This window comes from Phacochoerus africanus, chromosome 7 (genome assembly GCF_016906955.1).
Source record: "Phacochoerus africanus isolate WHEZ1 chromosome 7, ROS_Pafr_v1, whole genome shotgun sequence".
Taxonomy (NCBI): Eukaryota; Metazoa; Chordata; class Mammalia; order Artiodactyla; family Suidae; genus Phacochoerus; species Phacochoerus africanus.
The window spans coordinates 96915865-96941668 of NC_062550.1; the positions used below are offsets into that span (position 1 = coordinate 96915865).

At 45.8% G+C, this 25804-nt stretch overlaps 1 protein-coding gene across 6 annotated transcripts in view; it reads left to right on the forward strand.

Annotated features, from left to right (window-relative positions):
- The window catches only part of POC1B (POC1 centriolar protein B), a 90448-nt gene that overhangs the window by 20442 nt on the left and 44202 nt on the right, over positions 1 to 25804 (forward strand). For 5 of the 6 annotated variants that reach the window (XR_007135970.1, XM_047788321.1, XM_047788318.1 and 2 more), the window contains 5 exons: positions 803 to 974; positions 6232 to 6411; positions 21957 to 22064; positions 22187 to 22302; positions 23641 to 23774. Coding sequence is in view for 5 of the 6 variants with exons in the window: in XM_047788318.1 (XP_047644274.1) it covers positions 803 to 974; positions 6232 to 6411; positions 21957 to 22064; positions 22187 to 22302; positions 23641 to 23774 (710 nt within the window). In the remaining variant the exon portion in view is untranslated. The remainder of the gene's footprint in view (positions 1 to 802; positions 975 to 6231; positions 6412 to 21956; positions 22065 to 22186; positions 22303 to 23640; positions 23775 to 25804) is intronic. The other variant, XM_047788320.1, reaches the window with a different exon arrangement.

Genomic DNA, 25804 nt, shown 5'->3' on the forward strand with positions numbered 1-25804 from the left:
ACAGACCAAAAGAGTCTTTTAAGATTGCCTTATCCAGCCGTGAAAGACATTTCTGGTCAATTAACAAACTGGTAGATGAAAGTATTGTCAATAGTGCATTTTCTGAATTTGATTACTGTACCATTGGTATATAAGAGAACTATCTTTATGTTTGGAAAAATACGCTTAAGTGTTTAGGAGTAAAGGTGCCATGATGATGTATTTGCTTTCCCCAGAATGGCGTAGGAAAAAAAGGGTTTGTGTGTACACACATAAGCTTGGGGACCGAAAAAGTGAGCGAGCACAGGAGCAAATTGTAAACCAGACGAGGCAAAATACTAACAACAGGTGGTCTGGGAAAGAGTAGATCAATGTTCTTTATACTCTCATTGTGACCGTTCTGTAACTGTGAAGTTATCGCCACATAAACAGTTTTAAAAAAAATCATCTCATCCAGCCCTCGCAGGAAAAGCATTTAGTCCTTGTGACACAGAAATTGAGTCCCTGTCTCAGTCACCCTGAGGGAGACAGAGGTGACCCCTAGTCTGTGTCTCTCTGTTGTCCTGCCTTCTGGTAAATCGTCAGGGAGTTCTAACCAAATATAAGGACCAGTAATCCTGCTGTGTGGCTGCACAGGACACAGCCAAGCCTGCCTGTTAGTGATGTGGCTTTGAATTTTTTTTTTTAAGCAAGTGTTTTTGCCATTACCTGGTCTGTTTTACCTGGATGGACGTCTTGCTCTTAGAGATGCTGCCCATTGTACTGAGACCCGCCCACATTGTGTTTTAACACACCGTGGTTTTGTCCTTCTCTTTCTGAACAGCTACCGGTTCTTGGGATACCTTTCTCATGCTCTGGAGTTTCAAGCCGCAAGCTAGAGCTTTCAGATATGTGGGTCACAAGGACGTTGTAACCAGCGTGCAGTTTTCTCCTCTGGGAAACTTATTGGCATCTGCGTCACGAGACAGAACCGTTCGACTCTGGATTCCTGATAAGTAAGAGAAATGAACACCTGCTGTGCGCTGGTTTCAGAGATGCGAAAGCAAATCGGAGCCAGGCTGCTGCTTGTGCCCTTCTTCGAATACCCAGACTCCCTAGTGGCCTGCACATCTTCCGTCTGAAACCACAAAAGAGGTGGCTGCCCTTGTCATAAAGTCGAATTATCCCATGCTAGTTTTTCCTCTTTCAGTCGTAAATACGTCTTCTCTTTGACAACTGTTTCTAACCGTGGAAATAGGTGTATTATGTCTTCATTTGAGGGGTAGGTTAGGAAGGGTGGTGGCCACCAGTCCCTTTATAAATCTGAGGTAAGCTTTAGATTGTCTCCCTGGAGAGACAGACATTAGCCCAAGGAGAACTTTATAGTTTATTAACCTTCTATCACCCATTCGTGGGTCCTTTAGGGGACTTTGAATCTCTGTTAAAAATTCCTGCACTGGAGCTGTTCTTTGATGCATACCATTCATTTTGGGCTCTAGAATTGTATTGTTAGAGAAAACTTCTGACAAATGTATACACCCAGTTGTGCACAGTCCTATCCTGTCATGGCAAGTCTCGCTGTAAGAGGGTCTTCAAACCCTATCTGATAGCCTACCTATTTTAAGCAATTATTATTTTTTTTTGCTGCACCTGTGCCCTGTAGAAATTCCTGGGCCAGGGACCAAAACCTGCTCCCTGAGCCGCTGAAGTGACAGTGCTGGATCCTTAACCCGTTGTGCCACAAGAGAACTCCATATTTTAAGCAGTTATTGAGCCTTGATTATTTTAAAAGTTTTTAAACTCTTGGTTATATAAAACATGAACTACAGATGAAAAGAGAATGGACAGCGTAACAGCTCCTTCTCCACCATACCTTCAGCCGGCTCCATTTGCTGTCAGCGCTCTATCAGTCTTGTGTCATCTGTTTCCTTCCACTTTTTTTTTTTTTTTTTTTTGCCTGGAGCACATATTTTTAGAACAAATTCCACACATCCCATCCATTTCTCCCCATAGCTACTTTGGGGAGTGTTTTCCTTTGCTTTATGGTGGCGAGTTTGGATTGGCGATGTGCGACTGAACAGGCCCAAATGAACAGAGGTTCCCGGGCACCTCCCTACCAGTGGGCACTTTTCCCCCCGCCACTACCCAAGGGAAACTCCATGTTGAGGAATCAGAACATTATCCCAAGGTAGCAAAAACTGTTGAAGGGAAGTGATGTGTGCTCACGACACCACCGACGGCAACGGAGAGGCATTTGTAAGGGAGAGAGACTGGTTTGGAGGCCAAGAGCAAAAGCATTTTCTGAGACCTTTCACTTTGGGAGTCTGACTAGTGGTTTCCTATTTTCAGCACAGCCTCAGTCTCCCGCTGCTAATTGAAGGACGTCTCAGTGAATAGCCTGCCAGAGGGTAGGTGAGCTAACAGCACCCTGAATCATGAATTTGTACTGGCTCGTCTCAGTGTGACCGCCGGGCTTGTGTAGATGTCTTTAGTTTATCTTCCTAAACCACACTGTGGTGAGGCCAGGGCCATGGTGGGTCATGGCAAGAAGAAGGAAACCGGTGAATCGGTTATCTCTTGTTGCGTAACGGTCCTCAAAACTTAATAGCTAACCAAGAACTATCATTTCTTATAATTATAGGAGATGGTCTGCCCCATTGACGTTGGCTCTCAAGCTGGCAGCTGGGCTGGCAGGTCCAGTGCCTTCTCATGTGCCGGCAGCCTTGTTGCTGGCTGTTGGCAGGGGACCCTTGGTCCTGCGTGTGCCCTTCCTCTAGGAGCACAGGGACTTCCTTACAGCATGGCAGCTGGGTTCTAGGGCAGTAAAACGATGCCGCTAGACTTTTTAAATGCTGGGCCCGAAACTTGTCCTGGGTTCCTTCTGCCACATTCTGCGCATCACAGGACGTCACAGCACCAGCCAAGATTCAAAGGGAAAACTCGACGGATTCCACCTCCAGTGGGGAGGGGGTGTGTGTGTGCACAGTGATGAGGGGAGTTGTTGTAGCCAAAACCGTTGTCGAAGAGAAACTCTGAAACAGGGTTTTGGGCAAAGGTGAAAAAATTAGCCTCATTGCTTTGCCGAGCAAAAGAGGCCACAGCAGGCTAGTGCCCTAAAGACTGTGCCCTCCTTGGGGAGAGAACAGGAGGTGGTTTTATAGTTCCGGGAGCAGAAAATAGGACCACAGATAAGGATCAAGATGGATGCAAGTTTTTCATGGTGTGTAGTGGCGCCGGGCTAGTTCTGGTGGTCCAGGAGTGAAGACCGCTTCCTAACATTTTTCATTTGTTGGGGTTTTATTTCTGTACTAAGAGATATTGTTATATATGATCAATAGATAGATATTGTTATCTATCTCTTGTTACACATGAGAAGACCTCAAAGTTACTGTTATGTATACTCCCTGAAAAGGAACCAGGGCCCTGCCCCAAGGCTGCACTGTGTTTCTTGACTCTTCCTCCCTTTCCTGATTAGCAACTGTTTGAATCTGCCCTTTGGAACTCAGGGAGGAAGGTCCTGGAGGCTGAAGTTTATTCCCTCAAAACAAGAAATGGAGGAGACAGAAAGTCCTGTGCCCAGGAGCCCCCCAGGGTCCTGCTCAATTTCCTTGTGAGCAGTCACATGAGCAGACATTACAGCTGGTGACCAGAAGGCCAAGAAAGAATAACCGGAGCAAGTCTGTCGTGGTGGTCAGTTGGGAGAGTTCAGGCAGAAGGGGCAGTTGAGTGTGTGGGAGGTGGAAAACCTGTTTTAAGGCAAAGTGAGGAGCTAGAAACCAGTCGAGCAGCAGCACAACAAACAGGGCACTCTTATCTTGCTTTCTTAGATGCTTCCTGTTGAGACCGGATCCACACCTGGCAGTGGAGCCAGCCTATGGCCAGAGGAGGGGCTTGTAGAAAGAAGGCAAACAGGATAGCATCCTGGAGTGTGGAGTGCAGAACCAAAGATCAGGGCAGAGTTTGGTAACACCGGCTGTCTCCCGGCTTCCTGTTCACTGCAGATGCCAAGTCTGTTCTGTGTTTTCTCTTGGTCGTATGCCTAGGATCAGGCCACACTGTACTCCTGGTTTCTGCTCATAGAGCTTTCTCTTGAGACCTCAGTGAACTAGTCCCTGCATGTTCCCTCCTATTTTTTTTTTAAATGTTGATTTCGGTTATTCCTGGTGCAATATTATAAATCAGGTGATGGAGATTTAGTACCTTCTGTAGATGACCGGAAGGGTTAGTCCGAAGCATGAAGTATTGACTCTTCCCAGCAGAATGGAACAAAACGTACTGAGCTCTTTTTACATGCGTGACATTGTGCTAGATGCTGGTCTTTGAGGGATGACTAAGTCATCATTCCTGTCCTAAAAAAATGACTACCTAATAGGAGAGAAGCTGGTCTATTTTAAAACAAAAAATACTATGTAATGTCATAAGCAAAACGGAGCCACTTTGGGTTGGTCCGGGGAGGGGGCTTCGGGAGTAGGGGGAGGAGGTGAGGCGAAGAAAGCTTCAGTACCAAGCCAGAGGCTTGTTTGAAGCAGTGTGACTGTTGCGAGGGTCCAAAGTCAGCGGCGTGGCAGGATGTCTCGCCAAAGGCGTGGCAGGATGTCTCGCCAAAGAGCTCGGGCAGTGTGCTTTTCCTTGGAGAGCAGCCTGGGACACGTTCACACTGGGATTTGCATGCTTGGAATGACACCATCAGCACAGTGTGTAGGTGACCAGAGGGGGCTAAAGGACTAGAGCGGGAGGCCGGTTAAGAGGCTTTTGCAGTAATCCAGGTGAAGGATATTGAGGGTGTAGCTAACTTAATGCGAGCGTAGCTGAGATAGAAAGAAGAGGAGGGATTCAAAGCCGTTTAGGAGGTGTTGGAGATCTCGCTAGCACTAAATAATAGGTTTGCTGACCCATGAGATGCGGGGGGCGGAGGGGCAGGAGCTGGGTGTCACTTCCAGGCTTCTGCAAATTCTGCTGCCTAATCTTTTTCAGTTGTGGCCACTTTCCCCGTGAGGCATCACCTGTATAAATAGGATTTTCTGAATGGAAAACTTACTAAGTCTAAATGTAACATCAAGTGAAAGCACCTTGGGAAGTGACACAAAGTAGCATTTTCCAAATGCCACCATGTAACTCCAGTACTAGCCTGCCCTCATTATATTTCAACATTTTTTCCTGCTGTTTCTCCTTAAAGCCCACGCATTATCTTCTTCATCTTTTTTTTTTTCTTTTTAGGGCCACACCCACGGAAGTTTTCAGGCTAAGGGTCAAAGGGGAGCCACAGGTGCCAGCCTACGCCACAGCACCCCAGGATCCCAGCCGAGTCTGTGACCCACACCACAGTTCACGGCAAGGCCAGATCCTTAACCCACCTAGCGAGGCCGGGGATCGAACCCACATTCCAATGGATACTAGTCAGATTCGTTTCCACTGTGCCACAACAGGAATTCCTCTCCGTCTTTTTATCTGAAATTTCAAAGCTGTTGGGAACTGAAGTATGTCATTACTGTTTGATTTTTGCTTGTGATTGTAAAGTTGGGCCCAGGGCTGAGCAGGGCCTTGGGTTCGCCCCGGGGATCTCCATTCCCAGTGCTGCTGGGTGCAAAGAGGAAAGTCAGGCCACCCACGGACATTCCGTACGGAGGCAAGTGACGCCGAGGCCATCTCCTCCTCCCCAAACCCGACTGTCCTTGCACAACTTCCACGTGACCCCTGTTTGAAAACAGGCCTTAGAGCTCTTCATTTGACAAATCGGAGCTTTTCTAGCTTGCAGTTTAAACTATATACTGCCTTCTCTAGAGGAACCACAGGTACCTAGAATGCATGTAGAGATTGGTTCAAAATATTTGCTAGTTTCCAAGCGAAACAAATTCAACAAATAAATTTTGGGGTGGGGCCACCTGGGTCTCTCGTGTTGCATGTCAACCGTGACCTTAATGAACAAGACCAGCTTGGAACAGTGTTGACGAGGAGTACAGCACCACACAGCCTTCCCACACTTCGGTCAGTTTTTTTTGGTTTTGTTTTTTGGGGTTTTTTTTGGTGGCGGGGTGGGGGGGGGCCATGCCTGAAGCATGTGGAAGTTCCTGGGCCAAGGATTGAACCCGCCCCGCAGCCGTGATCCGAGCCACTGCAGTGACAATGTCGGATCCTTAACCTGCTGGGCCACAAGGGAACTACTGTCAGTTTTTACAAAAGTTCAACTGTTTGAATGTCTTATAGTGCGCATATTGATTAGATATTGATTATAATTAAATCGGATGCTATCAATATTAAACTCTTTACTTCCAGGAGAGGGAAATCCTCTGAATTTAAAGCTCACACAGCTCCCGTTCGAAGTGTGGACTTCTCAGCCGATGGCCAGTTTCTTGCGACAGCTTCTGAAGACAAATCCATCAAAGTATGGAACATGCACCGCCAGCGCTTCTTGTACTCCTTGTACCGACACACGCACTGGGTGCGCTGTGCCAAGTAAGTGCACCCGTAAAGGTTCCACCTCTGTTTCCTGCTGTGCTCCATCTTTGACCCTCAACCCCTCAGAAAGTTCATCCTTTCGTTCAGCAAATATTTATTGTGAGTCCGCCCTGTGCCAGAAACAACTGTAAACCCGACAGTCAAAAACTGCTGCTCCCATGAAGCTTCTCTTCTGGAGACGGGAGACAGATGATAACATGGGACACCAGGTGCAGCAGGTCAGAGGATGGCCGCGTGCGGTGGAGCAAACAGCCGGACAGGAGCGGGGGCTGCTGGTTTCTGCAGAGTGTTCGGCTCACAGGGGGGTGGCCTTTGAGCAGAGCCCTGAGGGAGGCCAAGGAGTGAGCATCTTGGGAGAAGGCAACGGGAGCTGGGTTGGCCGTGCGAGGACGAGCACGCAGGCTGAGGTGGCAGAGAGTGTGGGGACGTGGGGAAGAGGCTCGGAGGGAGGAACAGCCCAGCCGACCGTCGACAGTCGGGGTGGACGAGCCCTTGCGTGTGCTGATCTGATCGCTCTGACTCGCAGGTGAATGAGATCGTGCTGACGCCGCGGGGAGGACAGACTGTTGAAGGTCAGGGCAGAGCCAGGAGATGCCATCCGGGGGCTCTCGCAGCAGCTCTCATCCGGGGTGGGTCCAGGTTCACGGCTGAGGAGATTTCAGGAAGCAGTTGGAGTTTAGATCATCTGTGCAGTTGACCCCTGAGCAACACGGCTTTGAACTACAGGGCTCCACGTATGTGTGGCTGTTTTGTCAGTAGTAAGTACCAGCTGACTGCGCGAACCCAGGCTGGTTGAATCCGCCAATGCGGAAAATACAAATACGGGGGAACCCGGGATCCGGAGGGCGGACTGTCGTTAACCTGTGGATTTGGGGCCACGAGGAGGGCGGGCGCCCCAACCCCCGTGTTGCTCAAGGGTCAACGTGGTTTGAAGTTACAGCCAACAGTACTGGCTGTCGTGCTGGATGTGATGAGAAAGAGAGGAACCAAGAATAACGCCATCATCTTTGGGGACAGGTGCTATTGTAAATGCTATGAACGTCTGCTCACAGCCGTGCAGCCCTCAACTCCTGAGACAGGCTGCTTGGATACTTAAAATAGATCTCATTTCCTCATCCGAACTGGCCTGGGAGGGAAAGGCTGTTGCCTTAAATTTCCCATTTCACAGATGAGGAAACTGAGTTTTAAAATTAGAACTCATCTTGCTGAACGTGGCAGAAACCCATTTTTTTTTCCCCTTCTTAAGAGGATGAGTTGGCCGATGTGTTTGATAACCTTGGCGTTGGTAATGAGAGACCAGGACCAGGGACCCAGTACCGTCAGGACTCTCTAGGCCCCTTTATGTGCCAGCTTTATTCTCTCAGACACCCTGGCACTGAGGGCACCGCCACCCCGCAGCTGATGTCCTCACAGCTTTGTGACCAGAGAGGAAGAGGGTCACTCAGCTCCAGTTAGAAAAGTACCGGGGGGTGAGTCTGGCCCAGCCAGGACCCTGTGCCCGTCTCCTCGCCAGGCAGTGAGATAGTGTCATTGTCCAGATTTCCCCGGGCCGGGGAGGCAGAGTCACACTGAAATGAGCTCTGGTGATGGAGAGGGGACACTTCTCACAAGAAGGGGGCTGCTACAGAGGTGACCACAAGGGTGGGGGTGGGGGGGTGCTCTGAACTGCACAGTCCCCTGGATCTGTGCCCACCATGGGACATCGCAGGCTAGGCATCCCCAGCCACGATGTGGTGGAGTGAGCCTTTAAGCCCAGCTCTGTCTGTCTCGCCGCACAGTCCACAGCCCTTGTTGTGTTCTCAGTGGGGCATTATTGCTCAGGAGGTGTTGACTGTGCTTTATGGTCATGAGTCTGAGCAGACTAAGAAAAGATGGAAGGCCATACGTTTAGTCGGTATTTTTTTTCTTCTCAAGGGCTCCATTACGTTAGCCTCTGGCCATCTCAGTAGTATTTCTGTATATGCCATGTAGCTCTGTGAGTACGAACGTGGACCTGGGACCTAAATATATAGGCCCAGCCTCGCCACCTACTAGCTGTGTGACCATTGAGGAAAGCACCTAATTTCTCATGCCTCAGTTTTCTTTCTTTCTTTCTTTCTTTTTTTTTTTTTTTTTTTTTTTGTCTTTTCAGGGCCATGCCTGTGGCATATGGAGGTTCCCAGGCTAGGCGTCGAATCAGAGCTGTAGCTGCTGGCCTACACTACAGCCACAGCCATGCGGGATCTGAGCTGCGTCTTTGACCTACACCAAGCTTACAGCAAGGCCGGATCCTTAACCTGCTGAGCGAGGCCAGGGATCGAACCCATGTTCTCGTGGAGATGAGTCGGGTTCGTTAACCACTGAGCCATGACAGGAACTCCTCATGCCTTAGTTTTCTTAACCTGTAAAGTTAGGATGATGAGAGTAACCTGCCACCAAGGTTGCTACGGTATTTGAAAATGAGTAAATAGACATAGAGCACCCACGTACTAATCACCAGATAAATCTCAGCCATCCTGCTCTATCCCATTCTTATTTAGTTTTTAAATGTGTTATGTAACTTGAATTGATAATGTTTTTCCCCGTCTAAGGAGGTGGTGACATGTGTGATGGTCCCAAAAGGCTGGTCAAATCATTTGTATTTATTTATAAAGTGATTTGTAAAGAACAAGAGGAGGCAGAGATGTGTCATCTAGTGGCTGGGGCCTGGCGAGCAGAGGCGCAGGCCCGTCTTGTAGCTCCACATGTTTGCTAAGGAGAAGGGCTTCTCCTACCTTCATCAGGGGGCTGAACAGAAGCAAGGGCACTGAATGCCGATTTAGCTTCTCGAGACAGAACACGTCATGTACATTCTGACTCATAACAAAAACCTATTATTTATCCACTGCGTCCTCTTTACCTCTGTTTCCTCTCAAAGACAATGTGAAGCAGTTTGTAATGACTGACATACCTGCGGACACATCAGTCACTGGAAGGGGTGGGGAAACGGTTCTGTCCAGAATCACGGAACCTTGGTTAGTGCGCATGGGGCAGGAGGCGTAGACGGAATTCCCTGCAGCCAAGCTACTAATGGAATGATGGCCACTGACATACTTTCATTTTCTAATGGCAAAAAGAAATCCTATCAAGTTGTTCAGATAAGAGTAGTTTTTCCTGGAGTAAATTCTAGGAAATACTTTATTCCTTGGCTTGTATTGAAATATTTATGTGTAATATGAATGTTAAAAAAAAAAACATGACACTAATGTCAGAGAGAACATATGAAAGGTTGAAAGGGTGCCAGTAATGTGAAATTTTTATCTTCAAAACAATCCTTTAATAAGCAAAACCCTTGATATGAGCCACATAGCTGTGCTGAGAGTTAAGTATGGAAAGATGAAAGTCTTAGCCTCAAGGAGCTTTTATAACTCCGTGGGGACAAAAAGGTACAAATCATTATAAAAGGGAGTGTCCCATGGGAAAATGATACACACAGTGATAAGCGAGTGTGTAAGTGGGGCACTGACCTAAGCTTGTGTGAGGAAAGGTCCAAAGAGCCAGTCCAAGCCTCAGACTGAGAGGAGGGAGGGAGACGAGGAGGCAGCAGGGACGCATCAGATGAGGAACAGGTGGCACCCCCCTCGCCCCCCGCCGGGAGGGAGGCAGCAGGAGGAACACCGGGGCCCCCAGGAAGGTAGCACTCTGTCAACTGAACCCTTCAGCCTTGGCCACACACGAGAAGTGGGAAGAGACGGAAGAGGGGGCGGGAAGGCTCAGGTCCCGCCTGATGCGGAAGGCCTTAGGACTTCATCCGGCAGGAAGTACGGAGGGCCTGGCATCTGGAAGAAGGAAGACTCCCAAGGGTCAGCCTTGGATCTGACGGCTGAACAAGCAGGGGGCTCCTCCAATCATGAGCTCCTTCAACCCCATCATCAGCCTTCGTCAGCGTGGCGTTTCTGGAAGCTTTGCATTTTTTTGCTAGCCATTGTGTGTGTGCGAATATTTTTGTAGGGATTCCAGTGGGAAAATCTAGAGAGGGATAGAGAGCTCTCTGGGTCTTTATTTAGATGGGTTTATTTTTGTATTCGATATCTAATAAATTCCATATTCTCAAAGCCAGCAAACTTGGCATTTAGAGGGTTGGCATGAGATGGTCCAAGATTTGTGTGTCCACCTGCACCACCTTGTTACCTTGTTAGTTCGCGGCTCTCAGCCTCTGTGCGGAGCGAGGGGTGTGAGGCTCCTCCAAGTGGACTGTTGTGAGGGTCAGAAGTGCAAGGTCACGGCGTTTGGGTTGAATGAGGCCCTAAGACTGCCAGCCGAGCAATATCGGCTAAGGTGAAGCCCCGGAGTAGGGGAGGAACCTTGGAAAATGTTGTTTTCCCTTAATTCAAGAGAAGAAAGGGATGGTGGAGCTTTGTGCTTTGTCTCCCTGGCATCCGCTCCCTGTTTTCTGGTCACAGTGCTCAAGTCTTCCTGGGGGACCCAGCTCTCCCCCACAGTCCCTCCATGTGTGCGGCAGTTGCAGGCCCAGCTCAGCTTTGCCCTCAGGAACAGAGCAGCCCCCTTCCTGCGCGGGTGCGTGAGTCTTGTTGGAACCGTGCACCCTTGCTGTGCGAGTACTTCATTGAGGCTTATTTAAACCTGTACCACCGAGGGACACCGTGCACCAGGAACTGACCTGAGAGTGCTGCCTATTTCAGAGGAGTTGGGAGAGGAGGCAGAAACTAGTCTCTCATTTCTGGTTTCTAGATACAGCCATACCTGGGATTGTGTGTGTGTGTGTGCATGTGTGGGCAGGCGGGCGGGGTGGGGGGGGTTTGGGGGTGGCACAGGCTTGGGGAAGGGAGAGGGAGACATGACCCTTAAATAGTCCCTCTCACTTTCTAAAAAAGGCACTTTGCATCATAGAAAGTGATAGTGAAACGTGCGTTTGAAGAAGTGGAGGTGATCCTTGCATCCAGTCTCGTGCATTCACGATGCCTGTTGTATCGCCAGCCCAGCACTGCTGTAGTTTTCAGCATCACTGTCCCTTGCGGAGACTTTTACGGTCAACTCCTATTCGCCGTGACTACAGATCTGTAGTCCCTCTTCCCCCTGCTGCCTCCAAAGAGACTTCTGTGAAATGCAAATCCGGCTGTGCCGATCCTCAGGTTAAGCCTGAGCGTAGTCATCCTGACGTGTGTATCTGCTCTGCCTTCTGTTACCACCTCATCTTTTGTCCCTTTTACCATTTGCGACAGCAGCTGCACAAAGTTCACATGTGTGCAGTGCTCTGTTGTGTCCTATGCCTTCCCGCCTGCTGCCTGCCATACCTGGCATGCCCCCCGTTCCACCCTCCCTTCACCATCCTGCTTGGCATCTCTTCCTCTAAGAATTGGTTCGTACTCTTCGGGGCCAAACCTGTTTCGATTCCTTTATGCCACCACGTTGCCCTGTTAATAAGGTCTCTTTGCCAGTTGATGCTTCCCTTCCCTTATTCATTGTGTATTTTCATGCCAGAGACTATTCTGAATTCTGTCACTACCACGGAAAGTGAAACAGACAGAATTCCTACTTTCATGGAGCTCCTTCCATCAAAGGGAGACAATCAGCAGTCAAACATACTAGTGATTTGTGCTCTGCAGAAAAACCCTGTAGGGGAGTTCCTGTTGTGGCTTAGCGGAAACAAACCTGACTGGGATCCATGGACTCGGATTCAATCCCTGGCCCCACTCAGTGAGTTAAGGATCCAGCGTTGCCGTGAGCTGTGGGTTAAGATCACAGATGCGGCTTGGATCCTGCGTTGTTGTGGCTGTGGTGTAGGCCAGCAGCTGCAGCTCCAATTTGACCCTTAACCTGAGAGCTTCCATATGCTGCGTGTGTGGCCCTAAAAAAAAAAAGGAAAGAAAGAAGAACCCAGTAGGACAAGATAGAAAGTGACAGGGATGGGAGATGTTCTTTGACATGTGGCCACTGGGAAAGAAGCCGCTCCACCGAAGTGACATGGGCTGACCGAGGAAGCTGGTGAGGCAGACACCAGGGGCGAGGTCCGTCTTGAGTCCGAGACCGGGTGAGGGATCCTGTTCGTCGTGGCGTGAGCAAGGCTCAGAAGAGCTGTGCAAAAGTGTGAGTGAGTCAATGACATGTTCCCCTTTAATTGTGCAGGTAGCTTTGGTGGGAGTTTTCATGGGCTTCTTCCAAAAAAAAGTCATTTTTTGGTGAATTTTTATATCAAATTCAGGGGTACTATACATGCATGTTATGCATGAGGAATATTTATGTGTCTTCACTCTTTTTTTGTTGTTCTGTCTCTGTTCAGATTGATAATTTCGACACTCCGCACAGCTGGTCTTAATGGACTTCCTTTATCTTGCTGGTACCTTGTGATTCTGAGGATTTTTTTTGAATCAGTTTTGTTACCGTTTGGAGTGAGTGATTCATGTGGAATTCTGCAGAGGCCTCTCTGGAAGAATGTTCCTCAGAAATAATTTGGTTAAATTTAATGAATAAGGATTGCATTTTTCTGGCAACTGGCCGTGTAAGTGCTTGAGAGCCTGAGTTCTTTCTCACGCATTTATTATGATCTTTTTGGAGGCTCATCTTTAGTTAGAGACCAAGAGAGTTGAGAGGCCCAGCCTGAGAGAGAAATGACCGCTCAGGCCCAGCCTCTCAGTGTTTGTGCAACTTCCTGTGAGAACTTAGAACTTAGTCTAGGACTTTCTTCCACGTGTCTGAAAGATCAGAAGTCCTGTTTTCACTCTGCAAGGCGAGGAGGCTCCAGGGGAACTGAGTCAGGCTTGATCAGTGTAGGAGGGTCTGAAACACGAGCCAGAGGCCAGGATCCCTTCTCACAGGGATGGTGCTAACTTTCAGAGGGGCTCAAGCACTTGCCTGCCTCTGTCAGGACCTTCTTCCTCTGCCAGCCACGTCAGAAGAGGGGCTCCGTGGGCCGCGGAAGTAAGGAGGAAGGTTTGTTGGCAAGAATCCTGATGGACAGTTTTCTCAAGTTAGGATCAGGCAGTGAGCCCCTGCCTTTCATATCCAGACCTGCCAAGGAACCTGCGTGATCCCTCCTGCTGGCCGGGAACTCTCTCCCCTGGGCCAGGCTCGGACACCATGACTGATGGTCACTCTGGCTCTTGCCTCGGCGGTTGCTGGGTACCTCCTCTCTGCTGATGGGGTGTCCGTCACCCGGTGCATGCCCTCCTGGAAGCATAGCTCCTCTGGGCCATCGTCTGCTCCCCCGTAAAATGCACCCAAAGGGGTACCTTCCTCACAGAGTCCTCCCGAACATCGGACAAGCGAATGAGTGGGAATAATGTCAGCTGTTAACTGCCTGCACAGCCCAGTCGTTTTCTCCTACGGATTATAATGGAGTTGTACAGGGTGTGTCCCAAAGCCACTTCACACATTTGCACGTAGTGTTTGGGGTTGCTGCTGCAGGTAACTACTATTAACCTTTGAATGCGTTTTATGTACATAACTACAGAGGGTAACTATTTCTAACAGCAAGTGTTGCCAAAGGAATTTAGTGGAAAAATGAGAAGTCATTTTCAAAATTTGTATGGCTCAGTTAAACGTGCAAGAGCAGTCAAGAAAAAAATTAGAAGAAACTCATCCAGCCAGCTCTTAGAATACAATATAAAGCTATCAGAATTAAAATATGACGGCCATGGGAATGCCCATTGCATCGTGGCTCAGCAGGTTAAGAACCCGACATATTGTCCCTGAGGATGTGGGTTCAGTCCCTGGCCTTGCTCAGTGGTTTAGGGATCCGGGGTTGCTGCAAGCTGCAGCATGGGTCACAGATGCCGCTTGGATCCGGCGTTGCTGAGGCTGTGGCAGAGGCCTCAGCTGCAGCTCTGATTCGACTCCTAGTCCAGGTGTGGCCGTAAAAAGAAAAAAACAATGTGGTGATCCTGCCACCAGAGTAGGAAAATAGGTCAGAGAAAGCTCAGATGCAGATCCGTATATGTTTTCTGATCCGTAGGGAAGTGGACGAATAGTTATGTAAAACGTTAGGATAATATTAAATATGTAATATATTAGTTACTTCATATGTAGTTAAGATAATGAGATTTCTGTTTGGGCGGATGTAAAGCTGGATCTTTATTGCACACCATACATTTACAAAAATCAGTGGATGAGTTAAACCACGAAACATTAAAAATATTCTAAGTGATACTGCTTTTCCTCCCAATGTATGGACAGTGTATTTAAATGAATATAGAGGGTCAGCAGAACAATTATTTCTCCCTCAAGTATTTGAATGTTAAGTGTGCGGTGGACTTAGGTAACTAAACTTCTGCCTGCCTCGGAGCCCAGTGCTTTTTATGGCTTGTCTCCGGAGCCCAGACAAACTCCACGAGACACAGAGATAGTGCGTCCGTTAATGTAAGACACGAATAGCTGTGTTCTTTGGACTGTTGATGAGCATGCATTTTGATCACAGAAATATTGTTTAAGATATGTCATCTCTTGGGAGATATGTTTATACTTTAAAAGATATGTAGCCTTTTTAGAAATCAGTTTGCAAAATATATCCGGGGTCTTTATTGCAGTGATTCCACAACTGGAAATCTATCCTAAATCAATACTCTTTTGTCTTCAAAGGAAAAAGCTTTGTATTTAAAGATAACTGCTTTCGGTGTGATTTATATGATGAGAAATTAGAAATAACCAAATTTTACAAATAAGGTTCTGCTGTATAGCACAGGGAACATTATCTAGTCACTTGTGATGGAATATGATGGAGGATAATGTGAGAAAAAGAATATATACATATATATATATATGACTGGCTCACTTTGCTGTACAGTAGAAATTGGCAGAACATTGTAAATCAACTATAATGGAAAAAATAAAAATCATAAAAACAAAAAAATGAAGAATGGTTAAATAAATGTAGATTATTATATAGCTATTAAAATGGGAATATTTGCAAGTAATGACGTGAAAATATGTTTACATATAGGGTAAGGGGCAAAATTCAGAACTCATGATTATAATATAAAAGGCTCATACATAAACAAGAGATAAAGTACCTATCATCCACAAAATATTGTATGATTTAGTCTGGATGGTGGCACTGTGGACTTTTTTACTTACTATGTTTTTTAAAACGAGCAATTCGTCTTTAATGAGTAATAAAGAAAACATATCATTTGAAATATCTCCATGTGCAATTGAGATCTTTATTTTTAGTGGAAGAATTTTTCTAAAATTTAAAATTTTTATAATCCCGTATTTTAAAATATAATGTATATTGTGGGATAACTTGTGTTTCTTTCTTTCTTTCTTTCTTTTTTTTTTGTCTTTTTGCCTTTTCTAGGGCTGCACTCACGGCATGTGGAGGTTTCCAGGCTAGGGGTCGAATCGGAGCTGTAGCCTCTGGTCTATGCCACAGCAACACGGGATCCGAGCCGTGTCTGCAACCTGCACCACAGCTCATGGCAACGCAGGATCCTTAACCCACTGAGCAAGGCCAGGGATGGAACCCGCAACCTCATGGTTCCTAGTTGACCACTGAGCCACGACGGGAACTCCAACTTGTGTTTCTTTATGATGACCTCATCAAAAATAAGTAGAGCCTTGGAAGTTCCCTTGTGGTGCAGCAGGTTAAGGATCTGATATTGTCACTGCAGCCACTCAGGTCATGTGTTTGATGCCTGGCTCAGGAACTTCCACATGCTGAGGGTGCAGCAAAATAAACAAATAAATAAATAATAAGTAGGGGCTAATGAGACAACCTTTCCATATTATTATTTTTTAGCATTAATTTTTAGGGGGAAAATCTGACCTTAATTTTCAGTTTTTGTTAGTACTGCAAGTGCTCTTGGATCATCTAAATTGCAGAGATTTTTCTTTATTGTTGTCAATTTGCCATTTAGCCACTTTCAAGCACATAATTCGGTGGCATTAGGTGTGTTCATGTTGTGCAAAAACTGCAAAGATTTTAAACATCAGTTTTTATTGGCTATAATATTAAATTAGTTTCAACTCCCTCGAAAGTTTTTTCAATTGCCCTACCTATTTACTGAACACCTACTCCATACCATGTATTGTGTCGGGGGGCTGCCACAGTGAAGGAGACACGCGTGGTTTCTCCCTCTGTGGAGTTTACATTCTCGCAGGGAGGAGAACAGGTTGCTCGTGTGATCGTGAGCTCCTCCAAGACACACACTGGGGAGCAAAACTTCTGGAAGAGAAGTTCAGGAAGGGATCCTGAGCAGAGACCTGAAGGATGAGTGAAGGCCTCTTCGGTATTTTCAATTAGGTAAAGAGTGGAGAACAGCGTTTTCAGCACAGGGAGCAGCATGTGAGGGGACCCCTGAGGCAAGGGGCGGACCTTGGTATCCGGGGAGCTAAGGTGCTGTCGATGAGGAGAGGCAGGATTTAGATCCCAGAGGCCCCGGGAAGCAGTCGTGTGAGGATGTCACTTTTTCTCAAGGGAAATGTCACACCACTGAAGGGTTTTAACCATAAAAAAACCATTATTTAAGATTTAAAAATCACTTTTACTGATTCTGGGGAATGGAATGCCAGCAAAGCTTAATATGGTTTGAAGAGACAAGACCTGATAAAGGATTGGAGTGTGGCGGCCGGTGGCGGAGCAAGGAATCCAGCTCGACTTTTAGGTTTCTGGCTTGAGAAAAGAAGCACTGGGGAAGGAGTGGTTTGGGGACGGAGTTCAGATTTGGACAAAGTCCTACGTGCCTGCAGGATTTCCTTGGCAGACAGTTGTGCTTATGTGTGGAGATGCCATGAGAGGAGTCCGGGCATGTCGATGCTAAGGACCCAGCAATAATTAGCATGTTTCAGGGCATCCTTAGACCTTTTTATCTCTCATCTGCCTTTTGTCTCTCTGCAGTTATAGGAATGACTCCTGTTACTGCAATCGTCACATGATTTCTCGTCTAACAGCTGGCCAACACTGTAAAAAACATAAAGGTTTTGCTTACTGCCTTAAACTCTACTTTTAGTATGTAAGCCCCACATCCCATCAATGCAAACTCTGAAATTGCCAATTTTTTTTTTTTAATGAATCTCTGAGAGTTTTAGGCCTGAATGCAAACCAAATCGTCTCATTATCCAAACAGAAGATGCTGGCCGGGGTGGTTATGACTTTTAGAAGGTTACACAGTCAGACACTTGCAGAGTTGGCCTTAGAATCGGGACTCTTAACTGACTGGGAAGCTTTACTTCACTGCTTTTTACTGCTTCTTCCTCCTATTGAATAGCTGCTGGCTTCAGAGTAGCTCTTACCAATGATTTGTGTCTTAGGGGACATAGAACAGTGCCTACTCTGGTCTCAGAGCCTTGAGGGCCAGAAATGTGGGTGTTTTTTAAATCTTTTTGAGAATATTTTTCTTCCTAAATTTCCTTTATTCTTTTTTTCTTTTTTCTTTGTTTGTTTTATTCTTTTTAGGGCTGCCATGTGCAGCAAATGGAAGCTCCCAGGCTAGGGGTCAAATTGGAGCTGCAGGTGCCAGCCTATGCCACAGTCACAGTAACACAGGATCTGAGCCGCATCTGATACTCAGACTGCAGCTCATGGCAATGCCAGATCCTTTAACCCACTGCACAAGGCCAGCCATGGAACCCGCATCCTCATGGATACTAGTCAGGTTCATTACTGCTGAGCCACAACGGGAACTCCTCCTTCATTCTTTCCTTCTCTCCTACTATTCCCTTTCTATCCTCGCTTTGTTTTTTTGTTTGTTTTTTTGTTTTGTTTTTTCTTGTTTTCTTATCCTCCACACAGTCCGAACTGGTGGGTGTGGCTGAAGTTGGATGCTAAATCGATATCCTTCAGCCCTTGTAGTGCAGGTTGGTTTTCAGGGACCATATCTAATTCCTCAGTGTGGCATGTCTAACTCCCAAAGTGGATCTCTGTTCCTTCTGCCTGGAGGGCTGATGGTTGAGTCCCAAACTCGTCTCAGATGGCTTAGCCCTGCCTCCATGCAGCTAAGGGTCTGGCTAGGGTGGGGGTTGTGTGTCCTTGTGTTTTGTTTCCCCCCAGCTTTATTGAGATGTGACTGACACATAAACTTATGTAAGTGTAAAGTGTACAATGTGGTGATATATTGTGTTTCTAATATTTAGTCTAATATCTGATAAGAAATAGCTAAATGAAAATTTTGATTTCTTTTGAAAGCTCTTTAAAATTTCTCAGGGTTCATGGACCTGTTTGTCTCACTATGAACAAATAACTCAATGACTGTACTTATGGAAGTATAATTTTTTTTTTTCCTTTTTTGGGCCGCACCCACGGCATATGGAATTTCCCAGGCTAGGGGTCGAATCGGAGCTGCAGCTGCTGGCCTATGCCACAGCCACAGGACCGTGGGATCCTAGCCTCGTCTGCAGCCTAACTGCAGCTCATGGCAATGCCTGATCCTTAACACACTGAACAAGGCCAGGGGTTGAACCCGTGTCCTTATGGATACTAGTCAGATTTGTTACCACTGAGCCACAAGGGGAACTCCAGGTATAATTTTATATATTGTTTCAGAAACTCCATAGAGTCAAAGTTAAAGAACTCCTATTATATAACTTGGGCTACTCTCAAGATACGTGAACCAGTTTTTCTAGAAAAAAGTTCAAGAATTTCCTCATCTTCTCCAAATAGTTCCAATACATTGTAAGAGATTGAACAGTAAGTCGTGCAGTTAACTTCTCAACGCCTTACAGAAAGTCCGTGTCTCCTGATCCATTAGTCACTTTGACACATTCACTGGGCTTTTCAAAAGGTGGTTGGGTGGTAGTGAATTAGAGAGTTAGAGATTTATTAACGTCTTGGTAGAAATTTTATATCCTCTTACTCTTCTTAAAATTAATAACCCCATTAGATGTCATTTGAGTCTTTTTCTGATCCCAGTCTGGCCAGAGAGGAGCCTGTTGTATTGGTGCTCACCTGTTTCTGATACGTCTCATTCAAAAGAAGAGGGAGGCAAAGGTACAAACCACCAACCTCGCTTTTAACCCTGGCAAAGGCTTGCAGCGTGTCTGCAGGGATTGCCATGCCGTGCCCAGCGAGGGCGGGGGGCTTGGCCCCGAGCCGCGCTCTGGTCCTGCAGAGCTGGCCGTCCCTGCCCTGGCACCGGCTTCTTTCCTCCCAGGCAGCTCCTCCGCTCCCCACTCCTCGGAAGTTCACATTCCCTTCGGGTCTGTGGCGCTGGGGCGAGTTCTCCCAGGCTGCAGCCCTTCCCACTCAGGAAGAACTTTCATCTGGTCAGGACACCGTCTCTTCACTGTTCACTGTTCGCAAGTTTCTTTCAGATCCTGTTTCTGGCAGCAAGTTGGCACCTTTTTTTTTTCCCCCAAACTCCTTTTGTTATCCTTATCTAAAGTTATATTACTTGTGCCCCCCCCCCTCAGGGAGGGTATGTGTCTCATGCACCTTGATATCCCTTATGCGCCAGGACAGTGCCCAGTGCCTGGTTCTGGCAGGTGCTCAGTCAATATTTGAGTGAGTCAGTGAATGCGTCTTCTCCCCATAAACTCCTCCAGGACGCTGGTGGGGTAGGGCAGCACACACACACACACACACACACACACACAGATTTTTATTGGAAGTTAGTCTAGCGGTTAGCCTGTCAGGCAGAGCCCAGTCCCATAGCCGCCTAAGAGCCTTGCCCTGTGGTTTCCCTCCACTTTAGAACTTTCTGTGGTTACACAGAAGCCACACAGAACTTCCTGTGCTCTACTTTGCCAGCAGAAGAAACTTTCCTTTCTGTCAGAGACTTCAGCAGAGTGGCTGAGAGGTCTGGCTCTGGAGCCAGACGGCCTCGTTCACATCTTGCTGGTTGCGTGACTAGCAGTATGAGCCCTGGTTTCTTCCTCTGTTCACGGAGGCTAGCGAGAGCCCTTGTTCTGTAGGGTGATTCTGAGGATTGAATGTAACGTGTTAAGAACCTTTCTGGGACATAGCTGCTCCGTAAATGTTGGCAGGGTAACGGTGGTGGCGGTGGCGATAGTTGGCCAATATTGTCATAGGGTGGGTATATTTATACTTGGTTTTTAATCTGATCATTCCACTTGATTGCATTTTCATCATTGCTTTAAAATATAAGACTCAAGGCATGTTTTAGAACTGTTCTCTGTTAGCTGTTCACATTAAGTAATTTTTTAAAAGACAGTTTAATAAGAAACAATTTGATTTCTTGCCTTAGTTGTTTGCAATTATCATGCAAAGTTTGTTTTCATGGGGATACTGAAGAGGTGTTTCTTCCCTAGGGTCTGTACAAAATAAATTTCATCTGTTTGGAGCATTTCTCTAATCCTGTCTTTCATATTTGAATCTTCCTCACATATTCTAAAGGAAAAGATCAATAATATGCTATGTTATTATAAAATCAAGCTGAACAGTTAGCCAGTGTACAGGATTTCCTTGCAAGGTTATTTTCTTCAATTTTTAAAGACTATTGCACATAGACCTTAATTATCCTTCCACGTCCCTTTTTAAATACAGTAAATTCATAAATTCCAGATTGAAAGTTTTGGTTAGGAATAATTATTTTTAGGCCAGCCTTAAGATGAGGGCGTTCGGGAGGGGACCGGGAGAGAGAACAAAAAGAAAAACCTTCAATTATAATCCACACCCTTAGCGGATGACTTTATAGTAATCTGGGCCTAGAGGGAAGCTACAAATACAACTGAAGCATAATCAGTCTGTGACCTAAATCTGCCTTTTTAATGTTTTTGTTGTTATTGCTAAAATATTAGTAGCCAAAATGCGCTTCATAGTTCCCTAATAGACCAAAATTTTTCATTTTCTCTTTGGTCTTCTGCTCTTCTGTCTCTATTCTGAAAAAGCCCTTAAGGGGAAAAAGAACCTTGGAAAGGATCCTAAAGGGAGCGAGGGCATGAAAGCAGTAGACAAGATGTCTGGGAGTTTTCTCATACGTTTTTTAATGGGGCACGTGGATAATAGGTGTGTCCGTGAAGAAACTTCAATTCTGTATAAATGAGTTGTCCTATTTTCAGCCCATCGGAGCTCTCTGGCCTCCCCAAGTCCAGGAAGTTACAGGCTTAGGGAGTTGGTTCTTTTGTTGATGATATCATTTAATTTTAATTCTCAGCACACCAGTCCTTTTCTTAGAAAAAGCGTTTCTGCAGGGTGAGTAATAAAGGCTTTCTTAGGTCACATGGGTAACACCGGAAAATGACAGAAGTAGAAGAAAGAAAGAAAGAAAGAAAGAAAGAAAGAAAGAAAGAAAGAAAGAAAGAAAGAAAGAAAGAAAGAAAGAAAGAAAGAAAGAAAAAGAAAGAATACCTTTAAAAAAACAAGGTGACTTGGCTTGAAAGCTGTGCAGACCTAAGATAGCATACGACTAAATTATTTAAATAAAAGGTTAAAAGAAACTTGGTTAGTCTAGAAAATGTATTTTGATCCTTTTCATGGTCTGTCAGCATCATTGGTTGTGCTTATTTTTAGTTGGAAAGGTGTTGGTAACAGAATATGACTTCGCCGCATAGTTTGGCAGCAGTGGTGAACGGTATTTAATACGTGCAGCCTGACTTCTACACAGTGATGGGGGTGGGGGGGATTGTGCTTGCTAGGAGCCTTCCACAAAAATTATCTTTTTTATGCTTTGTAGGTTTTCACCTGATGGAAGACTGATTGTGTCATGTAGTGAAGATAAAACTATTAAAATCTGGGATACCACAAATAAGCAGTGTGTTAATAACTTCTCAGATTTTGTAGGGTAAGTCTTCTCTCTTTTTGCATTTATGGGGGTTCGTTTGCCAGTGAATTTGTCACAATTCAAGTAAAGAAATGAGAGGGAAGAGAAATGGAAGCATGAGGTCATCTTACTCTTTCCTCTAGGTTTGCCAATTTTGTGGATTTTAACCCTAATGGTACATGCATAGCCTCGGCAGGTTCTGATCATACCGTGAAAATCTGGGATATAAGAGTGAACAAACTACTCCAGCATTATCAAGGTAACATTGCCCACAACAAAATTCACTTGTCGAGTGGGCTTCTCGAGGAAGTTCTTACACCGACAGGCTACCTTCTCAGTGCGACCCTTGTAAGGAGAGATGTGCTGCCTTTGAACGGATTAGAGGACATCAGCCCCCAGCAGGAGCATGGTCCCACGAGTTGGGGTAGATGCCAGAGTGCACAGGACGGTGGAGAGACCTTAAAATGATAACAGATCTGTAAAAATAGAAGAAATTACCGTGAGACTTTCAAACATTGGTTATGCTTTGTGTGAAAAGCCCAGGAGAGAAATTGCCTCAGAAGGCGTTACAAGTAGTTGCTTATAACGGGTAGTAAACAGCACCCTGCAGTCCTTGACGTGCGACTACACACCGCCTATGTCGTGAGGGCAAAGAGGCACGGACTGACTTCTTAGTGTATATTCGGTTGATATTAAATCCACATGTCCCTTCCTAATAAATACAGTATCTACCCCATAGCAGACACTGCTCAATCCTCACAACAGCCTGAGAAGTATTATTATAACCTCCATTTCAAAGATAAAGAAATCGAGGCTCCAAGAGACTAAGAAACGTGCTAGAATAATTGCTAGAACCGACACGGGTCTTTCTGCTTACAAGGTACATTTTCACAAAGTACGCTGTGGAACCAACTTTTGACCGCTGTGTTAGACTGCCTCCTGTTGGAAGAATGGGGTTCAGAAGTGACTTCTCAAGCTGGCCAGACTGCCCTTCTCCAAATACACCTCCAATACTCTTCCCCCTTTTCCCAAGCCATTAATTAATTGGTGGTTGAATTTAGTTGAAGGCCTCCGCCAGCCAATGCAAAACGGGTCAAACAACACTTGAGTTTGTCCCCTGGTCACATGCTTAGGGCTTTCCCTTCACCTCGAGCTTGGTTTTAACAGCCTCACCCTAGTATTTATCCAGCATTAGTTATACTTGCATTGACAAATACATCAATGTTTAGAGTGAAAAAAACCATTTCGTTGACAGTTAGGTTGTCTGTCTTACATGAGGGGGTGGTAATCAGTTGTTGCTGACGCTGTTAATGTATCTGAGGATTTTGTAGGAATGTGGGTAATAAGATCGTCTTTCCATGACACACGCTCATTTGTAAAGCTATCTGTCTCATGAGCTGGAAGCTTTAGCTATTTGATGTGAAACTACTTTTTTTTTTCTTTTTTTTTTTAAGTGAGCTATATGGAATTTTGGTACTGGCTAGACACTGCCTCTAACTGATTCTTGTGTTCAACCTAGAATTGCTAATAGGGTTAAGGGGCATCTTTAGAATTAAGTATTATTCTCTGAACTTTTTGCTTTTATGTTACAAATCAGTTCACAGTGGTGGAGTGAACTGTGTGTCGTTCCATCCTTCGGGTAACTACCTCATCACTGCTTCTTCCGATGGTACCCTTAAGATTCTGGATCTCTTAGAAGGAAGGCTCATATATACACTTCAAGGACATACGGTATGGGCACTAACATTTTTGTTTTCTAACTAATATATATTTAAACATTTTGATCCATGGTATTCGATGGCTTTATTATTTTTGCAAGTGTGACATATTGCTGCTATCATAATTTTTTCATTTTTTACTTTTGCTTCTCTGGAAGCCACCCTTAGCAGTATTATTTAATGTCATTCTCGTCGAAGCGAGTGTCTGTCTTCAGTGGCCGTTGACTCAGTCTCCACTGCCGTTTTCAGCAGTATGCAGCACAGATGGGGTTAAAGGGTGACAGATGTGTTTTTTCCTTCCTTGTGATCTTCCCGAGCCGTGGAGGCGTCTCACCAGCCCCGACATTCTTAGCCTCTCACGCCGCCTCCCTCCCTCCCTGCGCTACCCCGTTTGGTGAATTTAGAAGGAGAAATTGGACAAGTGGGGCCCTCTGCCCTCGGGAACCTGTCCTCCCTGGTTCCCTCTGATATTTCTCATGGGGAGGCCTGCCTCCGTCCGGTCTTGCCTGTGACTGGGTACTCAAATCTGACTCATTCTGAGATTCAGTTCTAGAAGCCCATTTGCCCTCAGGTAAAGCCACATTCTCTGTTTTTAAGCCTTCATCAGTAAGAAAGATGGGAAAAAAAAAAAAAAAAAAAGGAGTTCCCGTTGTGGCTCAGCGGGTTATGAACCCGACTAGTTTCCATGAAGATGCGGGTTCGATCCCTGGCCTCACTCAGTGGGTTAAGTGTCTGGTGTTGCCGTGAGCTGTGGTGTAGGTCACAGATGTGGCTTAGATCCCGCATTGCTGTGGCTGTGGTGTAGGCCAGCAGCTGCAGCTCTGATTTGACCCCTAGCCTAGGGACTTCCATATGCCACGTGTGTGGCCCTACCAAAAAGAAATATATATATATATATATATCTTTGTCTTATTTCTCAGTTGGTTTAGAAAACAGTAGGGAAGAGGGGTGCTATTTATTGAACCTGTTCAATTACGCGCACGCGCACACACACACACGCGCGCGCGCGCGCGCGCGCGCGCACACGCGCACACATGCAAATAATGTTATGTAATAAAAGAAAAGCTAAAAAAACTAAAGAAAATCTTTTTTAAGTATAAAAACTATCCTTCCTCTCTGGGTAAATATTCAAACTTCTCTAAATTTTTTAGAATGCATCCTCTTTTATAAAAATGAGATGTACTAGATACTTCCTTTTAACCAAGTATAAGCTATTTATATCCAGAAATAGAATGGGCTTTGTGATCTAGGGGAGAAGGGTTGTTTTTTTTCTGCCTCCATATATCCTGCCAGACTTCCTGCCTGCTTTATCATTTGTTCTGCAGCCGTGTTAGAGTGAAGCAGAGATAGATAGTAACCAGTCAGGTACTTGTGTATCCCTGGTTTTAGGATAAACAACCAGTAACAGTGGCCAAGGATGATAATATCCATGGAAGAAATACGGAGTAATAGAGAAAAAGATACATAATAATTCAGGAGAAAAAAAAAAACAAAACACTACACATGAAGATGGAATTTTTTACCTTTAGCTGGAGGTGAAGGTGTTGATGAAGCTATAATAAGCTGAGTCAGTGGGATGGTTTACTTGAAAAACATAAGACGTCGTCCTCCCAAATTTTCTTGTACCAGATGGACATATTAAAAACAGTGTACCGGGAGTTCCCTTCATGGCTCAGCACTTAACGAACCATGAGGATGCAGGTTCGATCCCTGGCCTCGCTCAGTGGGTTAAGGATCTAGTGTTGCCGTGAGCTGTGGTGTAGGTCACAGACACGGCTCAGATCCTGCGTTACTGTGACTGTGGTGTAGGCTGGAGGCTGTAGCTAAGATTCAGTCCCTAGCCTGGGAACTTCCTTATGCCGTGGGTGCCACCCTAAAAAGCAAAAAACAAACAAACAGTGTCCTAATATTTTTGAGATGAGAAATAATTACTTTAATCTCGACTGAAAAATTGACCTAGAAGTCATGTGATGACTGTCAAGTGGAGTCTCGTCCAGCTCTATAGCCATTGCTCAATTTCACCTTCTCGTTCCCTCTCACACA